Source organism: Taudactylus pleione, unplaced genomic scaffold (genome assembly GCF_031769625.1).
Source record: "Taudactylus pleione unplaced genomic scaffold, aTauple2 ptg000256l, whole genome shotgun sequence".
Taxonomy (NCBI): Eukaryota; Metazoa; Chordata; class Amphibia; order Anura; family Myobatrachidae; genus Taudactylus; species Taudactylus pleione.
The window spans coordinates 1,352,860-1,378,389 of NW_028284658.1; the positions used below are offsets into that span (position 1 = coordinate 1,352,860).

Genomic DNA, 25,530 nt, shown 5'->3' on the forward strand with positions numbered 1-25,530 from the left:
GAAAATAGCAACTCACACCTCGCAATTTGCATCTAATTGGATTGACCCCACAGTGTTTAACAAGTAGTCTAATAAAACACCACTGGATTTGGAAAGAATTATCACCACAGATTTAAGCCATTATGAGAAAAATACATTGGCTGCTATTTTATGTGCACACACTGACTAAATATTTAAAAGTTCCACCCTCACATAATCCTTAAATACTGTATAACCAGCTGTCTACTTGTTACATTTGTAAACATTAGGAATATAATATATAAAATCTCATCCTGACAATAACTCACATTAACCACTAGCCACGGTAAGGAACTGAATAAGCACACCGAAAGTCATAGGTAAGACACAAATATTTCCATCTTGAAGTCATATCATTATTATTTAAGGTCTTGAATGCAGGAGAGGAAGCAACTTAAGAAGATTTCATACTCTCAATTCAATTTCAAAATAATAATACAATACTGACATATTATAGACATGGGTGCAATATTGACAGAAAGAAATACATTCCCATTAGATCCAGTTTAGAAGAGTGATTTACATGACGAAGGTTTGTGATGTCTACATAACTAGTATCATCTGATTAGTACAATGATATATCTTCCCAGTCCTACAGTATTTAGATAAGTTTCACCTGTACAATGGCATCTGGTGCCAGTAAGTGGAAATTACAATACTGATTCCCTCCTTCTACCCTGCTTTTCCCATTTCTCTTCATCAATATGACCCTATTTAGTACACATACTGTATATGCTTGTAGAGTGTCTTCTTGTACAGGAGTATCCTGAATATGCCACATTTACTGTATGATAATGTTCTTGGGGTCTATTCATTATCCCTTAGTTTCCACAAAAGTAGGTGAAAATTCAAATTGTAACTACTTTTGTAGAAATTACATTTTGGGGCCATTCATTATAAAGGTAATACTGTACAGAAGATATACAGAATACAGAAGATATCACGTATATCTCCTGCTTACCTTTCAGTTCCGATCTGGCCTGGCACCCCAATACATTAGTATGGGGGCTGAAATTCATCAAGCTCAGTGGAACATGGTGCGAGAAAAAGCCATGGCTGCTGCACTGGAGCCCTTATTACAGTCGCACACAGATGTACAACAAACAGTTTACAGATATTGCAGCAAAGTAGTTTTCTCAATCCCAGTTGTTTTATTTATGTGAATAAGACACACATTTTCAGCTAGAAAGATGCTCGGGACCTGGCGCGCCGAGAGGGGCTATTTGCCGTGACTTGAGCAATAGTGTATGAGGACACATCTGTAAGATCATTAATTATTTTCTATAATTTTGGACATTAATCTATTAACAAACTTGATTTGAAGTATTTCTCATACTTGGTTTATCACATGAAGTGGACACTGCCCTTTGCTTACTTATTTTCAAGTGTTGCTCTTCTCTGAAAGCTGCAGAGACATCACTGAAGACATTATGAAGCTGCTATGTCTGGCGGTGCTGTTGGCAGTGTGGATTCCTCCTCTGATAAGTACACCATGTAAAACTGTTCTGCGTATCAAACAAGAAGCAATGGAGTATGGTAAGTAATGCTTATTCACCACACTGCCTGATATGATTCTCCTTTCATTTTTACCACAGAACTTTTATTTACCATCTTCCAAAATTCGGTGTATTGCCCTTTTATGGAGGTAGCTCCAATTCCTGGAAAGTGAATGAGTGCCTTGAAATGCACTTGGCAGATAAATAGGAACATTAGTATAAATAAGAAGCAGTACAGACCCGCTCTATAGCTGGGCACAGACTATAAGAATATGCCCAATGATGCTAACATCTAGACCGATTCAGATCAACCAAAACAATTCTGTAAATGGCTGATATACAGCGTACACACTACCCAATAATTGTTTAGTTCCAAATGACCTGTTCGATTCCAAATCGCCTTGCCGATATTGATTCAGAGAGCGGACGGAATGCTGATGTTTGTGCAGTTGAGTGATTATTTGCTAGTGCGTATGCGCAAAAAGTAGTGAAAACTCTTACGGTACATGCATTCCCCTTGGTGTACACAGAAGTCCATCATTGCATACAAAGTCGTTGGCACTAGAAATGGCAAGGCAAAACTATGGGCATTCCTGGGCGGCGGCTGGGCATGAACACATAAAATGCAGTCTCATGGGTGTGTTCTGAGAGTGTCATGGGCATGTAGTGGCATCACTAGGGAGTTGTGGGGGGTACAGGATGCACAGGGAGACACCATCCGAGGGGGTTACACCAAAATAGTAGAGCTGCTCTGCTGATGCATGTGTCATTCACTATGATGTGAGAGGCTGGGGGCTTGCCCAGCAGCTCCTGGAGCGGTACGACTAGTTCCGCCGCACAGAGCGCAGGATGCTTTGGGGGTAGAAATGGTTGGCGCCCGCTAGGATGTTGTTACTAGTGGTGTGCCCTGCGGCACAGATCGGACATTAAATTCATTCTGAAATGTGCAGTTCCATGGCAAATGGAGTGCCTCACACTGCCTTCCCTTGTGCTACTGACCTAACGTTTGTTCATCTGCTGTTAAGTTGAGGAAGTCACATTATAGCTGATTTAAATACAAATGCCCACAAGTAAGACGCATGTATGATAAACTATTGGCCGAGGTCCGTAAACACTGCACTTTCTGAACGATACCAAAACGACGGGAACAACAACATAGCATGTGCAGCATACGCTTTATTGGGTACATACTACACAATTAGTGTTGTACCCAGCTTACATTTTTGTTTTGTTTACAGCTTGCCAGACTCAAAGAAGATCACTCCAAAATGCATTTGGAATCATTCCAATCCCTTCTGTTATTCCAAAAAAAGAGACAGGATTATTTGCGAATGGAGGCCTTTTGGGCTTGGGGAGTGCTGTTGTGAGCAATGCAATTAATCTTGTAGGGTAAGTATCTCAAGATTATCTTATATTTGTACATTGAATAAATACAGCATGGGCATACTGAGTCATCATTATCAATATATTCTTTATTATTAATTGTATTTAGACTTAATTGTGGATATTGTACAATCATATCACTCAACAATATCAACTTGTGGTTGTCAGTTCCCACCATTTATATACATGGGATAAGACAGGCAACTTGTATGCATATGAGAAGTCTATAAGATACATCATAGACTGTGCTAGATAAATGATAGCTAGAAGAGGAATGATTGTTCAACTTCTCCACTTTATCTCTCTCAAAGGTTTGATAGATCTTCCCCTATATGACAGGGGGGGAGGGGAGATGTATCAAACCTTCAAGAGTGATTAAGTGGCAACCAATCAGTAGCAAGCTATCAGTCAATAAAATAACAGATGATTGGATGCACTATATCACTTGCAAAGGTTTGCTACATCTTCACCATAGAGAGATGTAATGGCTATCATATGATGTTTTCAGTTAGATAATGCATGAGCAGGAGATCACAAAGGCTTTGACACAGTGCCATAGTCTTTGAAATTGGGTTGGGTGTGAATTGTCAACACGCAGAATGTTGACATTCATTATGTCAACACCATCATGTTCAGAATGTCTTCAGATGACATGTTGACACCAACTTAATTTCGCCATTTTCAGAATGTCGACATTGTGAATGTCAACACTACTATTTTAGCCTAAAACTAACCCTAATCCTAATTTAACCCTAAATCTTATTACAACCTAACTCGTCATCATGCCAACATCTACAGTTGACATTCTAATTGTACCAGCACCCTCTTTCTGAATCTGTCACACGAAAGTTGGCTGCTGGCAGCAGGTAAAGGGAGGGCACAAAGTAGGGTCTTTTCTTGGTTCAGGATTTGCGGAATACAGCCCCCAAGCTGAAACAGGTCCTGTGGGCACTGCATACGTATGTTGCACTCATTATAGAGAAGCCAATGGGGATCACTCCGATACGTAGCCCCATGAACCGATCAGGCAAGGTGAAATAAGAAAAACCATTTGCCCTGGATAGTGCTCAGGTCTCTGGGCTTCTCTTCACTAATAAAAACTTGAAATAGTCTCAAATCAGATCAGAACTACTATAGCCGTGTTTACATTTTTATAAGAATGCACATCAACTGTAGTGTGCTAATAGTCCAGCTATGTTATTCTATGTGTATTCTCCAATATTTTTTATTTTATTTTATTAAAATAATGTATACCCACATTTAAGTGGAAGAAGCTAAAGCCTGTGGAGGAGAGGAGGTGACATTGATCAATAATATATAAATATATATAACTTGTAGAGATCATATAAAACAAATATACTGTACATTTTATCAATACAGGATCAAAATTCTGGATGTCCAACTTCCTGAACTCAATGTGAATCTTGTACCAAATGTTGGTGTCCAGGTTTCTTTAGATACCAAACTTCAAATCAGTGGAAATATGTAAGTAAATATAACAATCTCACTGGATATTATTATTGATTTTGATGCACTATAACTATTGGAAGAAAATGTGCTGAAGGTAAAGTAATAACCTAATATTATAACAGTTTATATCTGTCATTATTATTAATATTTGTATATGAATAATCTGTTTATGAATTATATATGTTGCATGGCTGTACTGTTAGCTGGTATGCACGCTCCGTGCCTTCAGCATAGAAATTGTGAGATCACCTGTCTGGGAGATCGCGTAGGTCCAAATGGCAAGTACAGGGGGCATCACACTCTAAGGGCATGATCATGATAAGGCAAACTGCAGCAAATCACTGATTAAGCCCCCACTGTGCCCACTAGAAGTAATTGGAATCTGGTAGGGTACCCAACTCCAGAGCCATAACTAGACATTTTGGTGCCCTGTGTCAGAAAGAACAATGGTGTCGGCCCTCACCATACATCAGCACCCCCTTTTCTTTTTAAATAGGCACAATAGGTGCGCATGTGAAAAATTATTGTGGCCTTGTGGGGAGAGGATTGGTCTCATCACTCTGGGGGAATGCCCAACAATCCCGAAGATGGTGGACTGTGCCCAGGCTCTTTCCTGCACTAATCCATATATACAGCCTGCATCTACCCTGTACCACCCTATAGGGCCTACATCCCCCTGTACCCTATGTACAGCCTGCATTTCCTCCCATGCCCAATATACAGTTTAGCACAGGAGACACTATCACTCCTCCTCCATCCACACACCCACCCACCCACAGCATTACTGTCCCACTGTATCCCTCTAATCCTTAAAAATGCCTGCATCTCCAGATGTACCCCCATATACAGCCTACATCCCCCTGTGCACCATATACAACTAGCATCTGCCCCCATACCCACATATACAGTCTGTATCCCCCTGTACCGCATATACAGCTTGCATCTCCCACCTGTATGGGGACAGCACAGCAGCAGATAAATGGGTCTTTACCAGAAACTTAACCTGAACAGGAAATTACTTTTTTTTTCTTGCCCCCTCCTCCTTATCACGTCTGCTGCTCTCCAAGTAGTTTCACCCAAGATATAACCACATCTGCCTGAGGATGCCCCCTCCCTAGGCAACACGCCAGCTGTGCCTGGGCAATGCACTGTGTGCAGGACAGGCTGCTGGGGAGTGGGGTGAGACTGTCACAGTCACCAGCATTGCTTCTTCTTCACTCTGGGGGCCCAGGCTCGCAGTGAATGCTGGGAGATTTAGGGGTCTATTTACTAAGCTGTGTTAGGAGATAAAATGAACTGTGGTAAGGTACCAGCCAATCAGCTCCTAACTGCCATGTCACAGGCTGTGTTTGAAAAATGGCAGTTAGGAGCTGATTGGCTGGTACCTTATCACTGCTCACTTTATCTCCTAACACAGCTTAGTAAATAGACCCCTCAGTCTGCTGGGAGCGGTGCACTATGAATCATGACAGCCGCAGGAACTACAAATCCCAAGGGGCCATGCTCAATGGTTATAAGCCATCTTCCTGCTACTGTCCATCTGTGGCAAAGGACCCAGGAGATGGAGTGGTGAAGAGCTGGGCGCACTGCTAGTGTAACATTCATCACAGCAGGCACCCGGCAATATAGATTAAGCAGTAGGAGAGATCTCCTGGTTCTGGACATGGGACAACAATGGTGCCACCAAGAGAACCCAATCACTAATGAGGAAGTGTCACACATCTGGGTCTTAGCCGCAGTTACCAGCTCCGGCAGCATCAGGTCACTGCTCTCCATGCCCTCCATGGTAGGTTCTGGCATTTCTGAGACCTACACTGGCATTTGCCCTCCTGTCAGTTCCCATGGCGGCAAAGCATGGGTGCGCCCATCTTGGATTTTTCCACATCTGCAGTCAGATTACAGCAGATGCACTCACATGACCTCATTGGCCCTATTGAACCATCTTCTGTGTTCAGCTCATTGTCAGAACAACTCCTTTCTCTCATGGCTGTAGTGACTTCTAGCTCTGTTCCAGTTTCTGCATCTGACTCAGCCTCGAGTGTCCTGTCGCAAACAGCATCTGCTTGACCGCCTCCAGTATCCAGGCCTCACAAAGTGCATCTGCACCTGCCTCAGCCTCCAATGTTCTGCATTCTAGGGCATACTGACACAGTTTTGAGTACAGTATCATCAAGAGCTATACTTTAATGCTCCATCCAGTATTTTCATAGAGACTATGGCCCTCATTCAGAGCCGTACGCTCTGAGCAGAGCGCACGCTCTGAATGAGGGCCGGGCTCCATTTTCATGGAGCGTCCTCCTGGACGCTCGTATAGCTGTGGGTCACCACCCACAGGCTATACGAGCGTGCATTGTGATGGTCGCGATGGTCGAGACCATCGCGACCATCGAATTTGCGACCCGGAGCCTGCGGTTGAGGTTTTCAACCGCAAGCTCCGGAGTGATTTTGGCTCTATCAGAGCCAAAATCACTCCCACTGACATCACTTGTGATGTCAGTGGGCCGGCTTCTGACGGGAGGCGTTCCCGTGGGAACGCCCCCGTCAGGGAGGCACGCCCACCAAAGGGGGCGTGCTGTCAATCGACATTGACAGCACGCCCCCTTTGATCGGACACAACGAGCGAAGGACTTTCCTTCGCTCGTCGCGTCTGGCGCATGCGCACGACGGAGCTCCCTCCGTCGTGCGCATGCTCAGTCCATAACATCGACCCACTTGCGAGTGGACAGCCGCTCGCGAGTGGGTCTGAATCAGGCCCAATATTACTATATATGTTCATGCACTCAAACATATTCTTCTTGTAGTGGTCTGATGAGTAGGATATTTGTCAATGCCTCAAGCTTACACTACTCTTTCACATAAAAAGCTAACCGTAAGGATCTTGATCCGAATCTAGTCCAAATGTTAGCTAATCGATTGGACAGACAAGTTGTGCAATTCTTTCAATACCTATCTTGCGAGTGACCTTTATCCAAGTGTCCTTGAATCTACAAAACCCCAGAGATGTGACAGGATGTTATATTAAAGCATGTTTTTGTACTAAATAATTTGCATGCATTAGATGGGGCATTAATAGTTTTTATTTCACCTAAATGGACAATTTATCTTATATTTGTATAGTGTATGATAGAGCTGTTATCTTGTTCTATCACAGGTTAAATACCTGCATACTGATTAATGAACTTTATTCTTACTGGTAATTTTATTTGTTTGCATCTAAAAGCATATGCTTACTATAGCTGTACCAAATGCTCCTACAGTAACATACAGTAGATTCTGCAATGTGATTGGTCAGAAGCACAAGGGCCCAAAATTCTATACTCAGCATATGGTGGCATCAAGTTGTCCACTGCTTATGTTTTGCTTATGCATTGGTACTTACACCAACTCCATGCTGGGTGCCAGAGACTCACCTGAAATAGACGTCCGCTAGGTATACGCATGACTAGGAATAGGACACAACTCTGGCTGCACACTCAAACCACACTCATGAGACGGCTCTCTTCTGTGCATCTGCCCGGTTGACATCCTCCCATTTCATGTACTGAGAGAAGAGTCTGGGAGATGCTCGGCTCAGGAGATGTGTGTTTTGCTACAGTACATGCACAGTCTGCTAAAATTCACAAGACCTGGCCACGTAAGGAGCTGCAGGCTACTAAGAATCAGACCCTAAGCGTGCATGATTAAAATAATAGTGTGATAGACTCTTGGTTTAGCGTACATATGTGTCTTTATACACCTAGCCTGAATACGCCATGCGGTGCGAGATGCCTGGCGTAAGTGGGCAGCGTCCAGCAGTGTAGCATCTTTTTCAAGTTTTTTTTAACTCAAAATGCGTCTTAGTCACAAAGTTGATAAAACCGTTTCACGAGACTGCACTGATTAATTTGAGACTTGTATATCTGTGTGCGACTGAGTCTGAATCCGCCATGAAACAAGCTGCGTCTGCTGCATGGTAGCACTTCGTATACAGATTCAGACTCAGTTCCGCACAAATGTAAAAGAGTTGCATATCAAATGAATCAGTGTAGTTTTGTAAAGCGGTTTTGTCGCATTGCGTTGCCACTAACATGCATGTTTGAGTGGAAAAGACGCTGAGAGCAAGCCAAGTTGCATTAGACCTGGCTCGGGGAGAAGGGCTGTTTGACAAGACTGCAGCAATAGTGTATGAGGAGGACACATTTGTCTTACATTATTATACCAGATAATCAACTGATGGACATTATTTTAGTGGTGGGAAAACCAATACAGTGGATTAGTATTAACATGTGTGCAATAGTTAGCTGAATCTAGTTAGTTGTGGTTACTAACACAGGTCATTTTGAGTTTTTTCCCCCTTGATAATCTCCATTCGCATACAGTATGTATGTACACTATTGAAAAACTAATTTCCTGCCATGGTCCTGAGATATTAAGAGAGAGATCGAATATAAATAATATGGGGCATAAATGTAGTGAAGGCATTTCATAGAAAAACATTGGTATATACTGTACATATTATGTCAATGCTTTCAAAATAATAATTAATAATAATAATACTTGATTTCTGACTTGGGAATAGCTATCTCCCTATTTGTCTCCATCTATATTCAGTATTCTCTTCTTAAATCATTCTACTGTATTAATTTTGAATGCTGATATTTTGTCTTTTCTCTAGAGTCATTGTTGGAAACATTGATATCAAAGTAGGAGCTGGCGTTATTGCAGATGTCACGGTCTCCAGGACAGCCAATGGGTTTCCGATACTCGGTGTTTCTGCCTGCAAGTCTATACTAGGAGAGATAAAAGTGACTGGAGGAGGATTTGGGTAGAAGACAAGTGTTATTATTTTATACATTACACTTATTGGACTTGAACATATTAGAGATAAGGGTATAGGGGCCTATTCATCATTGATAAACTGCCCGGTAACCATGCTGAAACACTAGTTTCTGCATATTTTACTTACCAGGCCATTCATCATCAGGGGTCCGATAGGACCATCTGATATTCAGCAAACTCTGAAAAGTTTCGCAGCTAGCTGCCGTGAACAAGCTCCATCTTCAGACGGCACTTGCTCTTGTAGGGAAGGAGTTCTGGGGATGCGAAGAGGGTCCGAGCAGATCCCTCCGCCGCCTTCTCACGGACTCCCCGGCGGCTGTGCGCATGCATGACCTCGAGTCACGCATGCGTAGCCGGGTTTACAGAGAGGAGGTAAGTAAAGCAGCTAAATCTGTAGCTGCGATACTAACCGAGGGGACAGCTGCTTTTTGGAGCAGCTGTCCCAGCACCGGAGCAATGATGAATTGCTCCAGTGTAATCTATGCCCTGCTGCGAGTTGGATACTTAAGTATCCCTCACAGCGAGATCAATACTAAATCATCGGAGGCCATACGGCCTTCGATGATGAATAGGCCCCATAGTCTTTGGTGAATGGGTAAGTTAGCATGGGCATAACTACCATAGGTGCAAGGGGTGCAGCTGCTTTGGGGCCCAGAGCTGAGGGGTGCCCATCTTCCTTGTCAAAGTTACATGTGCTATATTTATTTTTCACCATTGCGTGGTACATAGGAGCCCTTACAGACTTTTGCTATGGGGCCTTCAAATATCTAATATTCCCATGTAGTTAGTATACATATACTACACATATTCACTGATACAAATTAGCAAGCATACATATTTAATTATAATTTTATGGTGTATATTTATATCAATGGTTCTAACTACTAAATCGGGTAATTCAGGTTACTATCTGTGGGTGTTGTCTGGATCTCCTCCCAGGTGCACAGGTTAATATATCACATTAGTTTATTAAGTGATGAATCCACCTGTAATCCTGGGAATATACAAAACTAGCTCTTTTGTTGTCACCTGAAGATAACATTAATAATCAAAGGTGAAAATCCTTGAAGATATTTTTGCACTAAATTTGCAATGAGTACATTTTATTAGTAAGATTTATGAAAGGGCATCAGATACTTTTATATATTACAATGGAGAAGAGAATCTTCCTTTAATATGTTAAACACTTAAAGAAGTTCTATCATTGTAATATCAAGAAGGGCAATTGCATCCTAAAGGAATTAGCAACTAATTTAAATTATTAGTGTGCAATCTGAAAACTACTATGTTAATTTAATGCCATCAATGAAAGTTTAAATGATTTCAAAAATAAATAAAAAAATCAGCATACAAAGAAGGTGTGTATCTTGAACAGATGACATTATGTAAAACTGTCCTGTGTAAAGCGCAGATGGTGTAGTGGTTAATGTTACTGCCTCAAAGCCATGAGGTCATGAGTTAAATTATTGACCAAGGCCCTATGTGTGGAGTTTTCATGTTCTCCTTGTGTTTGCATGGGTTTCCCCCTGCACTTCAAAAACATACTGCTAGGTTAATTGGTTTCTGACAAAAATATTAACCCGAGTGTATATGTGTATGAATACATGTGTTAGGAAATATAAGTTCATACTTGCCGACTTTTACTGAACCTTTTCCGGGAGCATCTCGATCATCTCGGCTTCGGGGGGTGGGGCAGGTTACAGCTGTCATTAGGCCCCATCCCCTTTGATGGAAAGCCTGCGATTCGCGGGTCTGTGAGGAGGGGGCAGAGCTAAATTACGCGATTCGCGTCATTTAACCCCGCCCCCTCCTCACAGACTTGCAAATCCGTTCTAAAATCTTCCCATCCTGCCCACTAGGAAGTGGGCGGGATGCGGGAGATATGACTACTCTTTCGGGGGTGCGGGGGGTTACCCGAAAAATCGGGAACCTCCCGTGACTCCCGGGAGAGTAGGCATGTATGTATAAGTTCCTCTGTGTCAGGGACAGATGTGAATAAAATATTCTATGTATAGCACTGCCTAATAACTGTTAATAAATAAACTGTTAATAATACTAACACTTTTATTTACTGCTCACCAGTATACTTCCTGCAGTAGTTGAAGCAATAAAAGGACATATACATGCCATCCTCAGTGAAAGGGTGAGTGTAAACTGACACGTGATGCTTATCATTTAAATCTATTTGACAAACAATTGTAGGAATGTGTATTAATTTATTATTAATGAATACTATTTAATATAAATAATTTATAATAAATAATCTTAATAAAAACAATTCTACATAATAATACTACTGTATTTAGAAATTGAATATGTCTTTCAAATTATATAAAATAAACATATCTCATTCACATTGCAGTCATACACCATCTTGATTGACAATTGTCAATCAATTTACTGGCAGATATAGTCAAAGATTTGGCAATAAAAATATATACAGTGGTCACTAAATCATGACATTCTACTGACACACTACTAAACTCCACAAAACATAAACCAGACTGGTGCTTTAGGCTTGCATATATTATATTAAACACTATGTTATAAGACACTTAAAATTACCAATGCAATTTTAATATATATACACACACACACACACACACACACACACACGCACACGCACACGCACACGCACACGCACACACACACACACACATATATATACATATCATCCACACCGGCGGCACTCAGGTACATAAAGGCGTCTCAACACAGGGGTATATACCCCTGTGTTGAGACGCCTTTATGTACCTGAGTGCCGCCGGTGTGGATGATATATTGGGACCTTCTCGAGTTGGTCTCTGACGGAGGGCACCAGGGCCTTTTTTGGTGTGTAGTGTTGGGAGTGCCACTCGATATGGAACATATATATATACATATATATATATGTATAATTTTACTTGTTATAGAAAGTTGTTAGTTAAAATTGATACTTGTTAGGTAACATTCTAAAATAAAATTGCTAGTAAATACTATTCTATGGATTTGACAAAAAAAAAAGCATTACAGGTATGCATTCCATCTAACATATCTTTTTGCTTGCTGGGTATATTTCCTGCATGTGTCAGGGTACCGGTAATGTTATATATGGTGGACCGACATGAGTGTTTAGCAGTGGCGGAACTCTTGGAGACAGTGGAGTCATTTGCCACCGGACGCCAGCCCTGAAGGGGACACCTGGCTCCATTGTCCCCCGGCCGTTCCGGGCACTGCTGAGGACTAGAGGAGCTGCATGGAGAAGGAGTGCTGCTGATCGGCGCTCCATCTCCAGTGGCGTAACTACGGAGGGTCGCACCCCCTGCACCCTACTTTTGCCTATTGGGGGCACTATTGGGTGAAGTACAGGGGGCTTACTACTGAGGGCACTACAGGGGGCTTACTACTGGGAGCAATACAGGGGACATTACAGGGGGCTTACTACTGGGGCACTACAGGGGGCTTACTACTGGGGGCACTACAGGGGGCATTACAGGGGGCTTATTACTGGGGGCATTACAGGTGGCTTACTACAGGGGGCTTACTACTGGGGGCACTACAGGGGGCATTACAAGGGGCTTACTATTGGGGGCATTACAGGGGCCTTACTACTGGGGGCATCATATGGGTGCACTACAGTGGCATTACTACTGGGGGCATCATATGGGGGCACTACAGGGGCCTTCCTATTGGGGGCACTACAGGGGCTTACTATTGGGGGCACTACAGGGGCCTTACTACTGGGGGACTATTGGGAGCACTACAACTGGGGGCACTTCAAGGGGCATTTCTACTGGGGGCACTACAAGGGCATTACAACTGGGGGCACTACAGGGGCCCTTACTACTGGGGGCACTGCATAGGGGGACCACTACTGGAGGCACTGCAAGGGGGGAACAATACTGGGGGGCACTACATAGGCGGGCACTGCATAGGGGTACCTCTACTGAGGGCACTGCATGGGGGACCACTACTGGGGGCACTGTATAAAAGGAACTGCACAGGGGGGCGGCGGCAGCTGGGGCTGGCATAGGTGCTGGGGGGGTGGTAAAATTTAATTTAGGGGGAGGGGGGCACCAACATTTATCTTGCCTCCGGGCACCTGGATTGAAGTTACAGGAAATAACTGTGATTAAGGCCAAATGTGGCAGAATCAAATACTTTAAGATAATAACATTAGTAGATTAAATCCAAACATGTTTCAAGATAGGTGAAGAATTGCAAATCAAATTGTAATGCTAAAAAGTGTTAACCAACAATAATATTAATATCTCAGGGCTTTCATTATCCAAACTTTATATATCTGACCAATCCACACACAGCTGATTTCTACTTATTCTTTGCCACATTTAAAAAAATATATAATAGCTGCAGTCACAGGCGCATACCATTATTTTCTGCATCTTATACTGTATCTCTCTTTCTTTTCTGCACAGCTCTGTGTATCAGTTTCAAATGTATTCCTGGGCTTGAATGCAAACCTTGGTCTCCTGGTTGGTAAGTTGAAGTGCATGGTAACAGGATTACAAAATGTTAAGTTATCTTTTTAAATGGATCTATCAACATTTCAAGTAACTAAGAAAAAACTGTATATTACGTTAGTCGAGCTGTTTTTAATTGTTTATATTTTATCTGTCTACACTGGTTGTTACCGTTTATCTGTGCTTTCTAATTCTTATCAAAATTATCCCAAAATTGAATTATTTCCCTTACAACTGATATGATCATATAGCTGTAGCAATAATTAATCAAAATTAGATTCCGTGTCTTTGCAGAGTATTTCATCATCCCATCAAAACTGTATTCAATGTATTTTGTTTTAACTACTTGAATAAGAATTTGTCAGCATAAAATATACCATAATGCATGCCTGTCATCTTTCATTATTGACAACTGTAGGACTGCAATGAGGACTGTGCATCCAGGGGGCAAGGCCAAGGGGGTGGCAGGGTCACTGCCCTGATGGTTTCCTTTTACAATTTGTGGGGTACCTGTGTGGCACCCTGGCCCTGCTACGTATGAATGTTCCAGGCGCTGATTTTTCTGCTTCCTACGGCGTTGTTATATGATATCACATTATCACCAGGGCAGGTGGTCCCATACCAGGGTGCCCTTGCTCCCTTCCAGCATGCAGAAACAACCACATTTTGCTCTATATAAACCATAAACAGTTCTGCACAAACCACACCTGTTTCAGGCTAGGTTATGTCATACTTGCCAACTCTTCCTCATTGTCAGGGAGACTCCCTGAAATAGCAGCAATCTCCCTGTCCCCCTGAAGAGTCCAGCAATCTCCCTGATTGCACCTTACCCCCATTATGAAGCTGTTATATTAATAAGAACAGAGATATGTACATTCAAATGGGATAATTAGTATAATTTTCCTGCATTGGTTATAAGGCACAATGATCCCTATGGCTACATGCATTTTCTGTAGAATATCAGTGTGTTTTCATCAACAAATAGATCTTACTAACTGCTTGGTGCGTGTTTACATTTAAGGTGCATACACACTAGACGATATGCTCCCTGAGCGATATCGTCTAGTGTGTCCCCGGCAGGCTGTGCTCAATGTCGTTCATGACATTGAGCACAGCCGCTGAACGATATCATTAGCGATATCGTTCAGCGCCGGGCTCTCTCACCCATTCCCTGACATGCAGCAACCTGACGAGGTCGTCAGGTTGGCCTGCATGTCAGCCCGATGAACGAGGATGACGAACGACCTGCGGGAACGCGCGTCGTCGTCATCGTTCATCTTTTTTGTGTTAAAAATGGACGATAAAGTGGACGACTGAACGATAACGATATCGTTATCGTTCAGTCGTCCACTTTAATCGCCCAGTGTGTACGCACCATTAGATGTAAATATATTTTATGACACGCCTCTCAGATGTAGCAGTACACGCCCACTTTACTGCTACACTCATAGGTGCTGCTTTTACAGTCTCCATGAAATGCTTTTTCAAAAGTAGGCAAGTATGGGTTATGTCCTTTTAATGGTAAGCCACACCCCTTTCTGGTTCCACAAATCAGAAACTATAGTATGAAAATCATGATTAATGGTTTAAGGGAAATGTATTCTGTCTGTGTAAAAATGAACACATATCAACCACAAAGCATTTCTTGTTCTACACTTAAAGGCATTAGTCCCATTGGTGATGACTTTGGCTTACAATACACTATGCCCAGCTCTCCAGTGGTGACAGATGATTACATGGACATGGATATGAATGTAAGTTGTTGTGCTACATATTTCCTGGCAGAAAAAATAGTTTTATTCTATAACTATAAATATTGGTAATAATATCCTCCCCGATTGTCCTGCTTTTAATTAGAAAGACAATAAGAAAAATGTCATGGCATCTTGTAGTGAACACAGGAAGGGCATGGCTGTAATGTACTTTGTGGTTTGTCTGTTTGTTTAGGTGGAATATAGAGTACATGAGCAGGTTATAGAACTACCAACTGGCGCCAAGGAATTCACACTCCCACCAGATGCAGGCAATCAGGACTCAATGGTCAACATGGGCTTTTCAGAGGACTTCTTCATATCGCTATTTACAGCTTTTCAGAGTACAGGAGCGTTCGACCTGGAAATCCCATCAACTTCTGTAAGTACAAATCCAAGGACATGGAAATTTATATAAAAAAAGGCTCATATGGTACAATCAGAGACAAAGGTCTATCAGGCACAGATAACAGTATAATTTGTATGCACATAGGAACAAGCTAAACTGAAATGAACTTAAATTACAACTAATTTGGCAACTACATTATTATTATTATTATTTATTTATGAAATAACTACATTATTATTATGTATGTATAAAACACTAATATATAATGCAGCACTAATAGGGCTGAAGCAGAGTTGGAATAAAGTTACTGAAATGAAATGTTTTTGTACAAAGCACATTATGCACATAAGATACACCTGAGATCCGTAGCCATCTGCATAGGTAGCACACTGTATGTAGCTATTTTCTGAGAAGTCATCATCATCATTATTAGGTACTGATATCTGCCTATAGCAGGTGCAAAAGACACGCCTCCTAACAGGCACATTTTCTGCATATTGCAAATATTCCCACCCCACTTCCGCCTCTTTGGTCATAAGGATCGATGCACCCAAATTACGTACAACTGTGTATAATTGTATTTGCTTAAGTCTTGTTTGCAGAGCGAATTCTTACATGATACTAGGGGTGTGCACCGGCCACTTTTCGTGTTTTGTGTTTTGGTTTTGGATCTGGATCTTTCTTCGTGTTTTGGATCTGGATTGGTTTTGCCAAAACCACCCTTCCGTGTTTTGGGTTCTGGTTTTGTGTTTTGGATCTGTATTTTTTTGAAAAAAAGCATAAAAACAGCTAAAATCACAGAAATTGTAGGTTTTTCTGCTCCTATGCTATTATTAACCTCAATAACCTTAATTTCCACTCATTTCCAGTCTATTCTGAACACCTCACACTAGTGTTTTTATGTCCAAAAGGTTGCACCGAGGTAGCTGGATGACTATGCTAAGCGACACGAGTGGGCGGCACAAACACGTGACCCATCTAGGCGTGAAACTGCAGTGGCAGACAGGATGGCAGTTTGAAAAACTAGGCCCCAAACTGTACATAATGCAAACAAAAAAAAGAGGTGCATGATGGAATTGTCCTTGGGCCCTCCCACCCACCCTTATGTTGTATAAACAGGACATGCACACTTTAACAATCCAATCATTTCAGCGCCAGGGTCTGCCACACAACTGTGGCTGAAATGATTGGTTCGTTTGGGCCCCCACAAAACAAGCTGGCAATTAATCTGTCCCTGCACAAACTGGCTCTACGGAGGCAAGATGTCATCCTCATCCTCCTCATCCACCGATTCCTCACCCTCTTCAGTGTGTACATCCTCATCCTCACAGAGTATTAATTCATCCCCGCTGGAACCACAGGTCCCTCTGTACGTTCTGGAGGCTGGTCTCCCTGGAAGAGTTGATAATTCATTTTATGAACATCATCTTCTCCACATTTTGTGGAAGCAACCTTCTACGACTTTCGCTGACAAGGTTCCCGGCTGCACTAAACACTCTTTCGGAGTACACACTGGAGGGGGGGCAACTCAGGTAAAATAGAGCCAGTTTGTACAGGGACCTCCAAATTGCTTCTTTTTCCTGCCAGTACAGGTACGGACTGTCTGACATGCCTACTTGGATGCTGTCACCGATGTAATCCTTTAACAGACAGACGCACGCTTGTCGCTGCTGCTTTGAGGATGCAAGTGCGGCTACAGCCCACACAATTCACAAAGACCGAAAAAAAAAGAACAATATTTTAATTGTTTGTGTAGCACACTTTGAGGGTGTCACCACCCTTTAACAGACAGACGCACGCTTGTCGCTGCTGCTTTAAGGATGCAGGTGCGGCTACAGCCCACACAATTCACAAAGACAGAAAAAAGAAGATCAATATTTTTATTGTTTGTGTAGCACACTTTGAGGGTGTCACCACCCTTTAACAGACAGACGCACGCTTGTCGCTGCTGCTTTATGGATGCAGGTGCGGCTACAGCCCACACATTTCACAAAGACCGAAAAAAAAAGAACAATATTTTTATTGTTTGTGTAGCACACTTTGAGGGTGTCACCACCCTTTAACAGACAGACGCACGCTTGTCGCTGCTGCTTTGAGGATGCAAGTGCGGCTACAACCCACACAATTCACAAAGACAGAAAAAAGAAGAAGAATATTTTTATTGTTTTTGTAGCACACTTTGAGGGTGTCACCACCCTTTAACAGACAGACGCATGCTTGTCGCTGCTGCTTTAAGGATGCAGGTGCGGCTACAGCCCACACTTTCACAAAGACCGAAAAAAAAAGAACAATATTTTAATTGTTTGTGTAGCACACTTTGAGGGTGTCACCACCCTTTAACAGACAGACGCACGCTTGTCGCTGCTGCTTTGAGGATGCAGGTGGAATCTAGACGGGATTTGGAACCTGGGACACACTACCTCCATCAATTGTCTAAATCCCACTGCACTAATGGCGGATACCGGACACACGTCTAACACCAACATAGCAGTCAAGGCCTCAGTTATACATTTTGCTTCAGGATGACTGCTGTCGTACTTCATCCTCATCGCTAGGGACTGTTGGAGGGTCAATTGTTTAGTAAAAGTAGTGATGTTCCTACTTCCTCTCTGGGATGATGAACAACTCCCAGCAGCAGCAATAGCACTAGGAGGAAGTGGTTCTTGATCTTTCCCTATTTTATTTTTATCGGAGAAAGTTTGGTCCTCCATTTATGTTATATTGATATATACGTGCGGCTAAAGCGCACACAAACACAGAAAATATTTTTTTATTTTTGCTGGAGAGTAGTGCACTTTGTGGGTTACACCACCCTTTAAGAAATGAGCCAGCCGGCTCTTTACTTATGGGACACAGGCGCACGCTTGGCGCTGCTCCTTTGTTGATGCACGTGCGGCTACTTCGCACACAATTCACAAACACAGAAAATATTTTTTTATTTGGTTTGGAGTGTACTTTGGGGGTTACAGCACCCTTTAACGGTCAAGCCAGCCGGCCCTTTACTTATGACACAGGCACACGCTTGGCACTACTTTGTTGATGCACGTGCGGCTACTGCGCACACAATTCACAAACACAGAGAATAATTTGTTTTTTGGTTTGGACTGGAGTGTACTTTGGGGGTTACAGCACCCTTTAACGGTCAAGCCAGCCGGCCCTTTACTTATGACACAGGCGCACGCTTGGCACTACTTTGTTGATGCACGTGCGGCTACTGCGCACACAATTCACAAACACAGAAAATATATATTTTTTTGGTTTGGAGTGTACTTTGGGGGTTACAGCACCCTTTAACGGTCAAGCCAGGCGGCCCTTTACTTATGACACAGGCGCACGCTTGGCACTACTTTGTTGATGCACGTGCGGCTACTGCGCACACAATTCACAAACACACAAAAAATATTATTTTTTTAGCACTTGGGGGGAGCACCCCTGATGGACAGAGCACCCCCTGGACAACACTACAGCACCCCTTTAGGACTGGGACACTGCACAGGACTTTGGAGTGGACACAGCCCCTATGGAGAACTGACTGCACAACACAGTCCAGCCAGCCCCTAGGACTTTGAAGTAGTGGACAACAGCAGCACAGCGGAGCACAGCACAGCACAACACTACTCTGCACTACACTACACTACACTACACAGCCCAGCCAGCACTAACTCCCACCCTCCCTCTTCACTGTCCACAGCCGAGTGAGAAGATGGCGCCGACGCGGGTACCTTATATAGGATCCAAAACCCGCGAGACTCGGAAGGCGGGATGATGACGTTTTGCCTCGATTTCAGATCCGAGTCAGACGGGAAAAGTCGAGCCTGACTCGGATCGGCCTCGGATCGGGGGGGCTCGGGGGGTTCGGATTTCAGAAATCCGAACCCGCTCACCCCTACATGATACACAATGTAAACAATGCATTACAGTACACATGGTAGATGACTAGCCCACATCCCACCTTCAGGCTCCATGTTGTTAGCTTGTTATACTGTAATACCTATTCCACAAATCCCAAACATTCAGCTCATCTATCTTATGTATTGTTTCCTTGTAGGTTTCTATTGGCAGCTATCTGAGTACATCTGTTCTGGGATCCCACATCCCCGAGGTATTTCTATATAAGCATTCATTTTGAGAATTGACAATGTAATTATTGTGTCTTTACAATGAATGTAAATCTTTTTCCAGCAGCTAACACCCATATGTTTTACAACATTCCAATGACAAATAAAGTGAAAAATTGTAGAATATATGTTTCCCAAAAGTTATGCCATGGTTTTCATTATTATCAGTATTGATTGCTAAGGTGCCACGGTGCCCTACAATACCAGATAGTGAGGAAAACAAGGTACAAAAATATATCACAGACATGAAAACAAATGGTAGGGAGGGCCCTGCTCATGACAGTGCTTCACACTAATTTAATGAGTATACAGCTGAGACAAGAGAAGTGAGTTTGGCTAAAGGGGCTCATACACCAGTCGACAGATTGCCCAATCCTCAAAATTGGATCAGAAACCCTGATCCTCCGGTTGTAATGCCAACCGGCGGCCATCAATGTTCGCCAATCCGTCATAAGATCAGTGGAATTCTACATGTTAAAAGTCACTGATTTGCAAATCATGATCATATTTTGATCGTGATTGGCAAATCAGTGACATCCAACATGCTGTATTTCACCGAGCCTCCGACCCCGGGATCTGAGGATTGCAGAATTGTGACAATCATTCGCTGGTGTATGGGGGCGTTTAGAGTGAAGATTGAGACAATTGTAGGGAGAACTCTAGTAAGTAGTTTTTCTGAGAGCATTAAAAGAGTTGAAGGCAGTGGGAGAATCTGATAAAGCATTGCAGGAATTTCCATGAGTGGTAAACAGCATAGAAAATCTTATAGGTAGGAGTGAAAGGCTATTACCCGAGATGAATTAGACAGACTTAAGAAGGAGATCTAAGAGTACTGGAAGAGCATACTGGGAGGAGATTTGAGATTTATAAAGAGATGATGTTGAGGATTTTGTAGGTAAGGGTAGTATCATTTGGATTTTCCTGCAAACTGTATGGGGCAGAAAAAGTCTATGCCCTTATGCAGCTGCTCATGTAATGCTGTGTATCGGTAATATCCTAAATTGTAATGGTGATTTTGTTTATCAATGACATGTTAGTCTGTTGATTTTATGTTTTCTGGTTTAACATGTACAACTCTTAGGGCCTCATTTATCAACAAGTTTTATCATTAACAATGAGTGATAAAACACATTGCGCATGATAACTGGTGCGCCAGCCAATCAGTTCCCAACTGCCATTTTTCAAACGAATGACAATTGGGAGCTGATTGGCTGGAGCACTATTACCATATGCAAGGAGTTGTATTACTATTTGTGAATGATAAAACTTGTTGATAAATGAGACCCTTAATGTTTATAGGGATTCCTGTGTTTAGGAGGGATTCTCTATACACTGTCTGTATTCTGTAACAAATGTACTCTCACTATACTGCTACCAGGACTGGCTCCAGGGTTCGGAGCACCCTGTGCCGGCCCTTGAGAAGGCGCCCTAACATCACCCGATTTTGAGGGTGTGGCCTGATTACCATAGGCCACACCCCCGGTGTAATGTTATTTGGAGGCGTGCCCGCATGGCACGCCTCCAAATAACGTCAGGCTGTGGGTAAAGCCCAAGTCCAGCACTCCGTCAGCGTCAGCCCTCTCCCGTCAGTGAATGGGTGCCGTGCACATGCGTGCGGCATCCATTCACACTCCGGGGGTCCGGCACCGCCGCACAGCTGTGGCGGTGGGGTCCCCAACCTCCCGATTTGACCACCCGCGGGCCACTTCGGCTCGCGGATGGAACAGTGGAACAGTGCTGTCCCACTGAAATCGGGATGCTGGGGAGGGGTGCCGCCCTCTACGGGTGGCGCCCCTGTGTGACCGCACTGGTCGAACACCCCTAGAGCCGGCCCTGACTACTACTCATGTCAATAAAAATACAAATTTAAAAGGTAAAAATCAGTGACAATGGCCTCATATGTAGTTAAAGAGGCACGAAAATAACTTTGTATTTCCTTTGACTTTTAGATCAGTTGGAGATATCAAGAGTCTCTACCAGTGAATTTAAAAATTGTGCTCAGTCAATCACCAATTGTCAACTTACAGTCCAACCAGTTTTTAGTACAGATTTCTCCATATGTAGAGATGTTTGTGGTGTTACCCAGCATGCGTATTCAGCACCTGATGACAATCAATGTGGTAAGTATTGGCTAATTGCCACTAATGGTACACCCTACGTGGTCATGGCAAGATCAAACACACACACTTTCATGATTTCATTGAAATAATGAGTAATTCACACAAACCAATCAGCAGAAACAAGAAATAATAATGGAAAATAATATAATTTTTTTTCTATAAGGTCCGTTGCATCTTTGGGAGTGATTGCACATTACTGTCATTCCCTCTGGTTCATTCACTTCAATTTAGTTTTGGTTCTGCTCTTGGATTTTACAGTTGTTCTTTGCAGTTGTCCCCTAACACGTGGACATGTGATAAAACTGCCAGGGGTATATTTACTACAGTGCAGATTTTTAGAAGTGGAGTTGTTGTCCATAGCAACCAATCAGATTCTAGCTATTATCTTCTAAAAGGTGCTAGATAAATAAGTAAAATCTGATTGGCTGCTATGGCAAACAGCTCCACTTCTAAAAACCCACAATTTATTAAATATACCCACCAGAGTCTGTAAGAGATTCAAAAGAGGATGAATTAAATGCAATGACTGAAATTACAGCCGGCTCTGCTTGCTTACATGATATACTCTTCCAATGTTCTGTCATTTTCACTAACATATTATTATACAGCTCTCCTGCAGTGATACACAATGTAGATGTACACAACTGGGTAAAGCCCTTACGTTCTGAATGTTAAAACCCATTTAATAACATTTGAATATTGCTGCAAAAATGCCTGTAGCTGTGAATTAACAGTAATATATGAATTATTATTTCACCAAATGCCTCCATTACTTTTACAGGGTGCTAATTTAGTTGCCAAGCTGGATGTAAAAGGAGGAAAGCTGAAGACATCAGTGGCTCTGCAAGGGTATGCTATTGTTTATAATCTCAGCTTTTCTTAACTGTATGTACTACTTAAATATTAATGTATATATTTTCCCTTTTATAGAGACCTCAACATTGCAATGACATCTACTTCTTTTGGAAAATGCAACTGTAAGGTGAGTTATGTACCTGCAGAGTAGGGGCAGCTTGGGGACTTATAGTGGCCCTGGGAAAATTCTGGTGATGTCACATATGCTGGACCAAAACAACTGTAACTGCAACACAAACTTGAGCAGGGAACAGAGAGTTCCCAGTTAGCACTGAAGTATTAGTAGTTTAGGGGTCTATGTATCAAAAAGCCTTGAAAGGTATGTACAGTAGTTGGCTTGTTGACGACTTGACGTTCATTATGTCAACAAGCACAATTGGGACCTAAGAATGCTGACGCAAAGAGTATGACAAGTGTGAAATGCTATTTCAAATATTTCATGGGCTCCACCAGTGCAACTGCAAACATGACAGCTAATCATCATGTTGACAGTTGTACACCGATGTGTATGAAGAGCATTAAGTACTTGTCAATCCAGAGTTCATTTTGTCAACAAAAATTTTGACTAAAAGTAATCGTCGACTACATTTTTTTTTAGAAAAAATTATAACGGTAATGGAAATATAAACTTTTTTAATAATGAAAATTAAGAAGAAATCTGTGTTCAAATAAGCGACTAAGACTAAAACTAAATTTAAAATCCTTGTCAAATTAACACTGGTTCTAACAAACCTAAGGCATTAATTTGTATAACACATTCTCATTCAACCTACTAAGCCTAGGGGGTATATTTATTTACTAAAGTGCGGTTTTTAGAAGTGGAGATGTTGCTTATGGCAACCAATCAGATTCTAGTTATCTTTTATTAGGTGCTAGATATATGTTAAGTAGAATCTGATTGGTTGTTATGGGCAACATTTCCGCTTCTAAAAAGCAGCGCTTTAGTAAGTATACCCCTAGATTACTAAACACATACTGTAGCTAAAGATTTGCTGACTTAAGTTTAAAGGGAAATTTTAAAGAAAAATTCTTCAGTAAAATCCATTAGAGTATCAATAAACTGTTTGCAAAAATTATGACTAAAACATTGACTAAAATTAGACTAGAATGAAAACTGAGGTCCACTGGCTAAATCTTGACTAAAGCAAAGCAACAAAGATAGACTAAAATGTGACTTTAAGTTTAAACCAACTACAAATTTAAATAAGTGACTAAAACTAAATTTAAAACCTTGTCAAAATTAACACTGTGTCAATCCCCAGGTGCCAGCATTCCGAGGACAACATACTGCTTGTCGACATTTGGATGTTGACAAGACATATGTATATCACTTGAATAGTAAACTTTTCCCTTGCTGCTCATTGTGGCCATTATAAACATTTTTGTGGATATTTGAATAATAAAACACTTTATTTATCACATCTGCTGTCACCATCCTGAGAAGGTACCTACACTGTCTCACTTTAGATTATAGATGAACGGGTTCGGATTAGTTAGGATTTTCCCGCCAATTTCTGATTTTACCCGCCAAAAATCGGGTCTCAGAAAGAGGCAAAATGTCATCTTTCATGGACAAACATAATCATTCCTGGACTTTTGTCTCTTTCTGAGACCGTTTTTGGTGGGAAAAATCCAAAATTGGCGGGAAAATCTGAACTAATCCGAACCTGCTCATCTCTTCTTTAGATAAGTTTGAAGTAAGTCATGTCCACATGCATTGCATGGGAAGGCTATTGTGGGAGAGGTCCTGCAATGGCCACCACAGGCAATACTCGTCAGTTGCCATTGCATCTGGTGCTGCTTGATAAATAGGTAAAATAGCTACATTTTACAAAAATGGAAATTTGCACCATTATTATTATTATTTGCATTTAGGGACCTATATTTATTACACACAATATAGAGATGATTTTATGGTTAGTGGCTATAGGTATTTTGTTGTTTTAATAGATTTTTTTAAATGAAAATTCAGCAATTAGAAACCATCTACCAGATAAGCAGTATAAAAGAAACAGACATTTTCAGTCATTGCTTTCATATATAATGTATACTGTAATTCTGTTTCTGTCATAGCCATCATTACTTACTGGATATATGCGTGCAGTGTTGGAGAAGGCGTACTTGCTTCAGATAAATGGTAATATTTTGTCTATCTCTATAGCTATCAATTAACAAAAAACAGATACAATTGAATTAACCAAAATTTACATTAACTCCATATTAAGCAAAATAACTTAAGTCAGACCCATACTGTAGCTAGAACACAGTTTCTCCTACTGTATTATAATATCTATTTCATCACGTACCAATTTTTTGCGCAGCGGCGCCACCATACTTTGGTAAGGACATGGTTAAATTGTAAAAATGGTGGTACATACATGGGTGCAAAATTTCTAATGGATGGGGTTAGATGAGTTGGGATACTCCTTGCTGAATGCATGTACATGATACTGTGCTGAAATCTAAACACAAATCTTTGTTTGGTGGTACAAGACATTCAAATGAGCTTTAAAGGATAGAATAGGCATTAGTGTGGAATTCGCAGTTCAAAGGATGCCAGTAGTGCTATTATTAGCCTTCAAAAACAACTTGATTTTTACAAGTGGTCTGATTGGATAGAGGCTGGGCATTGGCCAATGATATCAGGGAGATGCATTTTGCCTTTTTCCCTCCAGAAGTGCAATGTACAGGA

The 25,530-nt window shown here is 41.9% G+C and overlaps 1 protein-coding gene across 1 annotated transcript in view; it reads left to right on the forward strand.

Annotated features, from left to right (window-relative positions):
• Positions 1 to 1,448: 1,448 nt before the first annotated feature.
• LOC148514864 (BPI fold-containing family B member 2-like) overlaps positions 1,449 to 25,530 on the forward strand; it is a 37,476-nt gene continuing 13,394 nt past the window's right edge. Inside the window, exons 1-13 of the mRNA XM_088480778.1 lie at positions 1,449 to 1,554; positions 2,753 to 2,903; positions 4,278 to 4,382; positions 9,022 to 9,171; positions 11,268 to 11,328; positions 13,601 to 13,661; positions 15,308 to 15,399; positions 15,593 to 15,778; positions 19,794 to 19,847; positions 21,813 to 21,983; positions 22,765 to 22,832; positions 22,914 to 22,965; positions 24,912 to 24,975. Of these exons, the coding sequence (XP_088336904.1) occupies positions 1,449 to 1,554; positions 2,753 to 2,903; positions 4,278 to 4,382; positions 9,022 to 9,171; positions 11,268 to 11,328; positions 13,601 to 13,661; positions 15,308 to 15,399; positions 15,593 to 15,778; positions 19,794 to 19,847; positions 21,813 to 21,983; positions 22,765 to 22,832; positions 22,914 to 22,965; positions 24,912 to 24,975 (1,321 nt within the window). The remainder of the gene's footprint in view (positions 1,555 to 2,752; positions 2,904 to 4,277; positions 4,383 to 9,021; positions 9,172 to 11,267; positions 11,329 to 13,600; positions 13,662 to 15,307; positions 15,400 to 15,592; positions 15,779 to 19,793; positions 19,848 to 21,812; positions 21,984 to 22,764; positions 22,833 to 22,913; positions 22,966 to 24,911; positions 24,976 to 25,530) is intronic.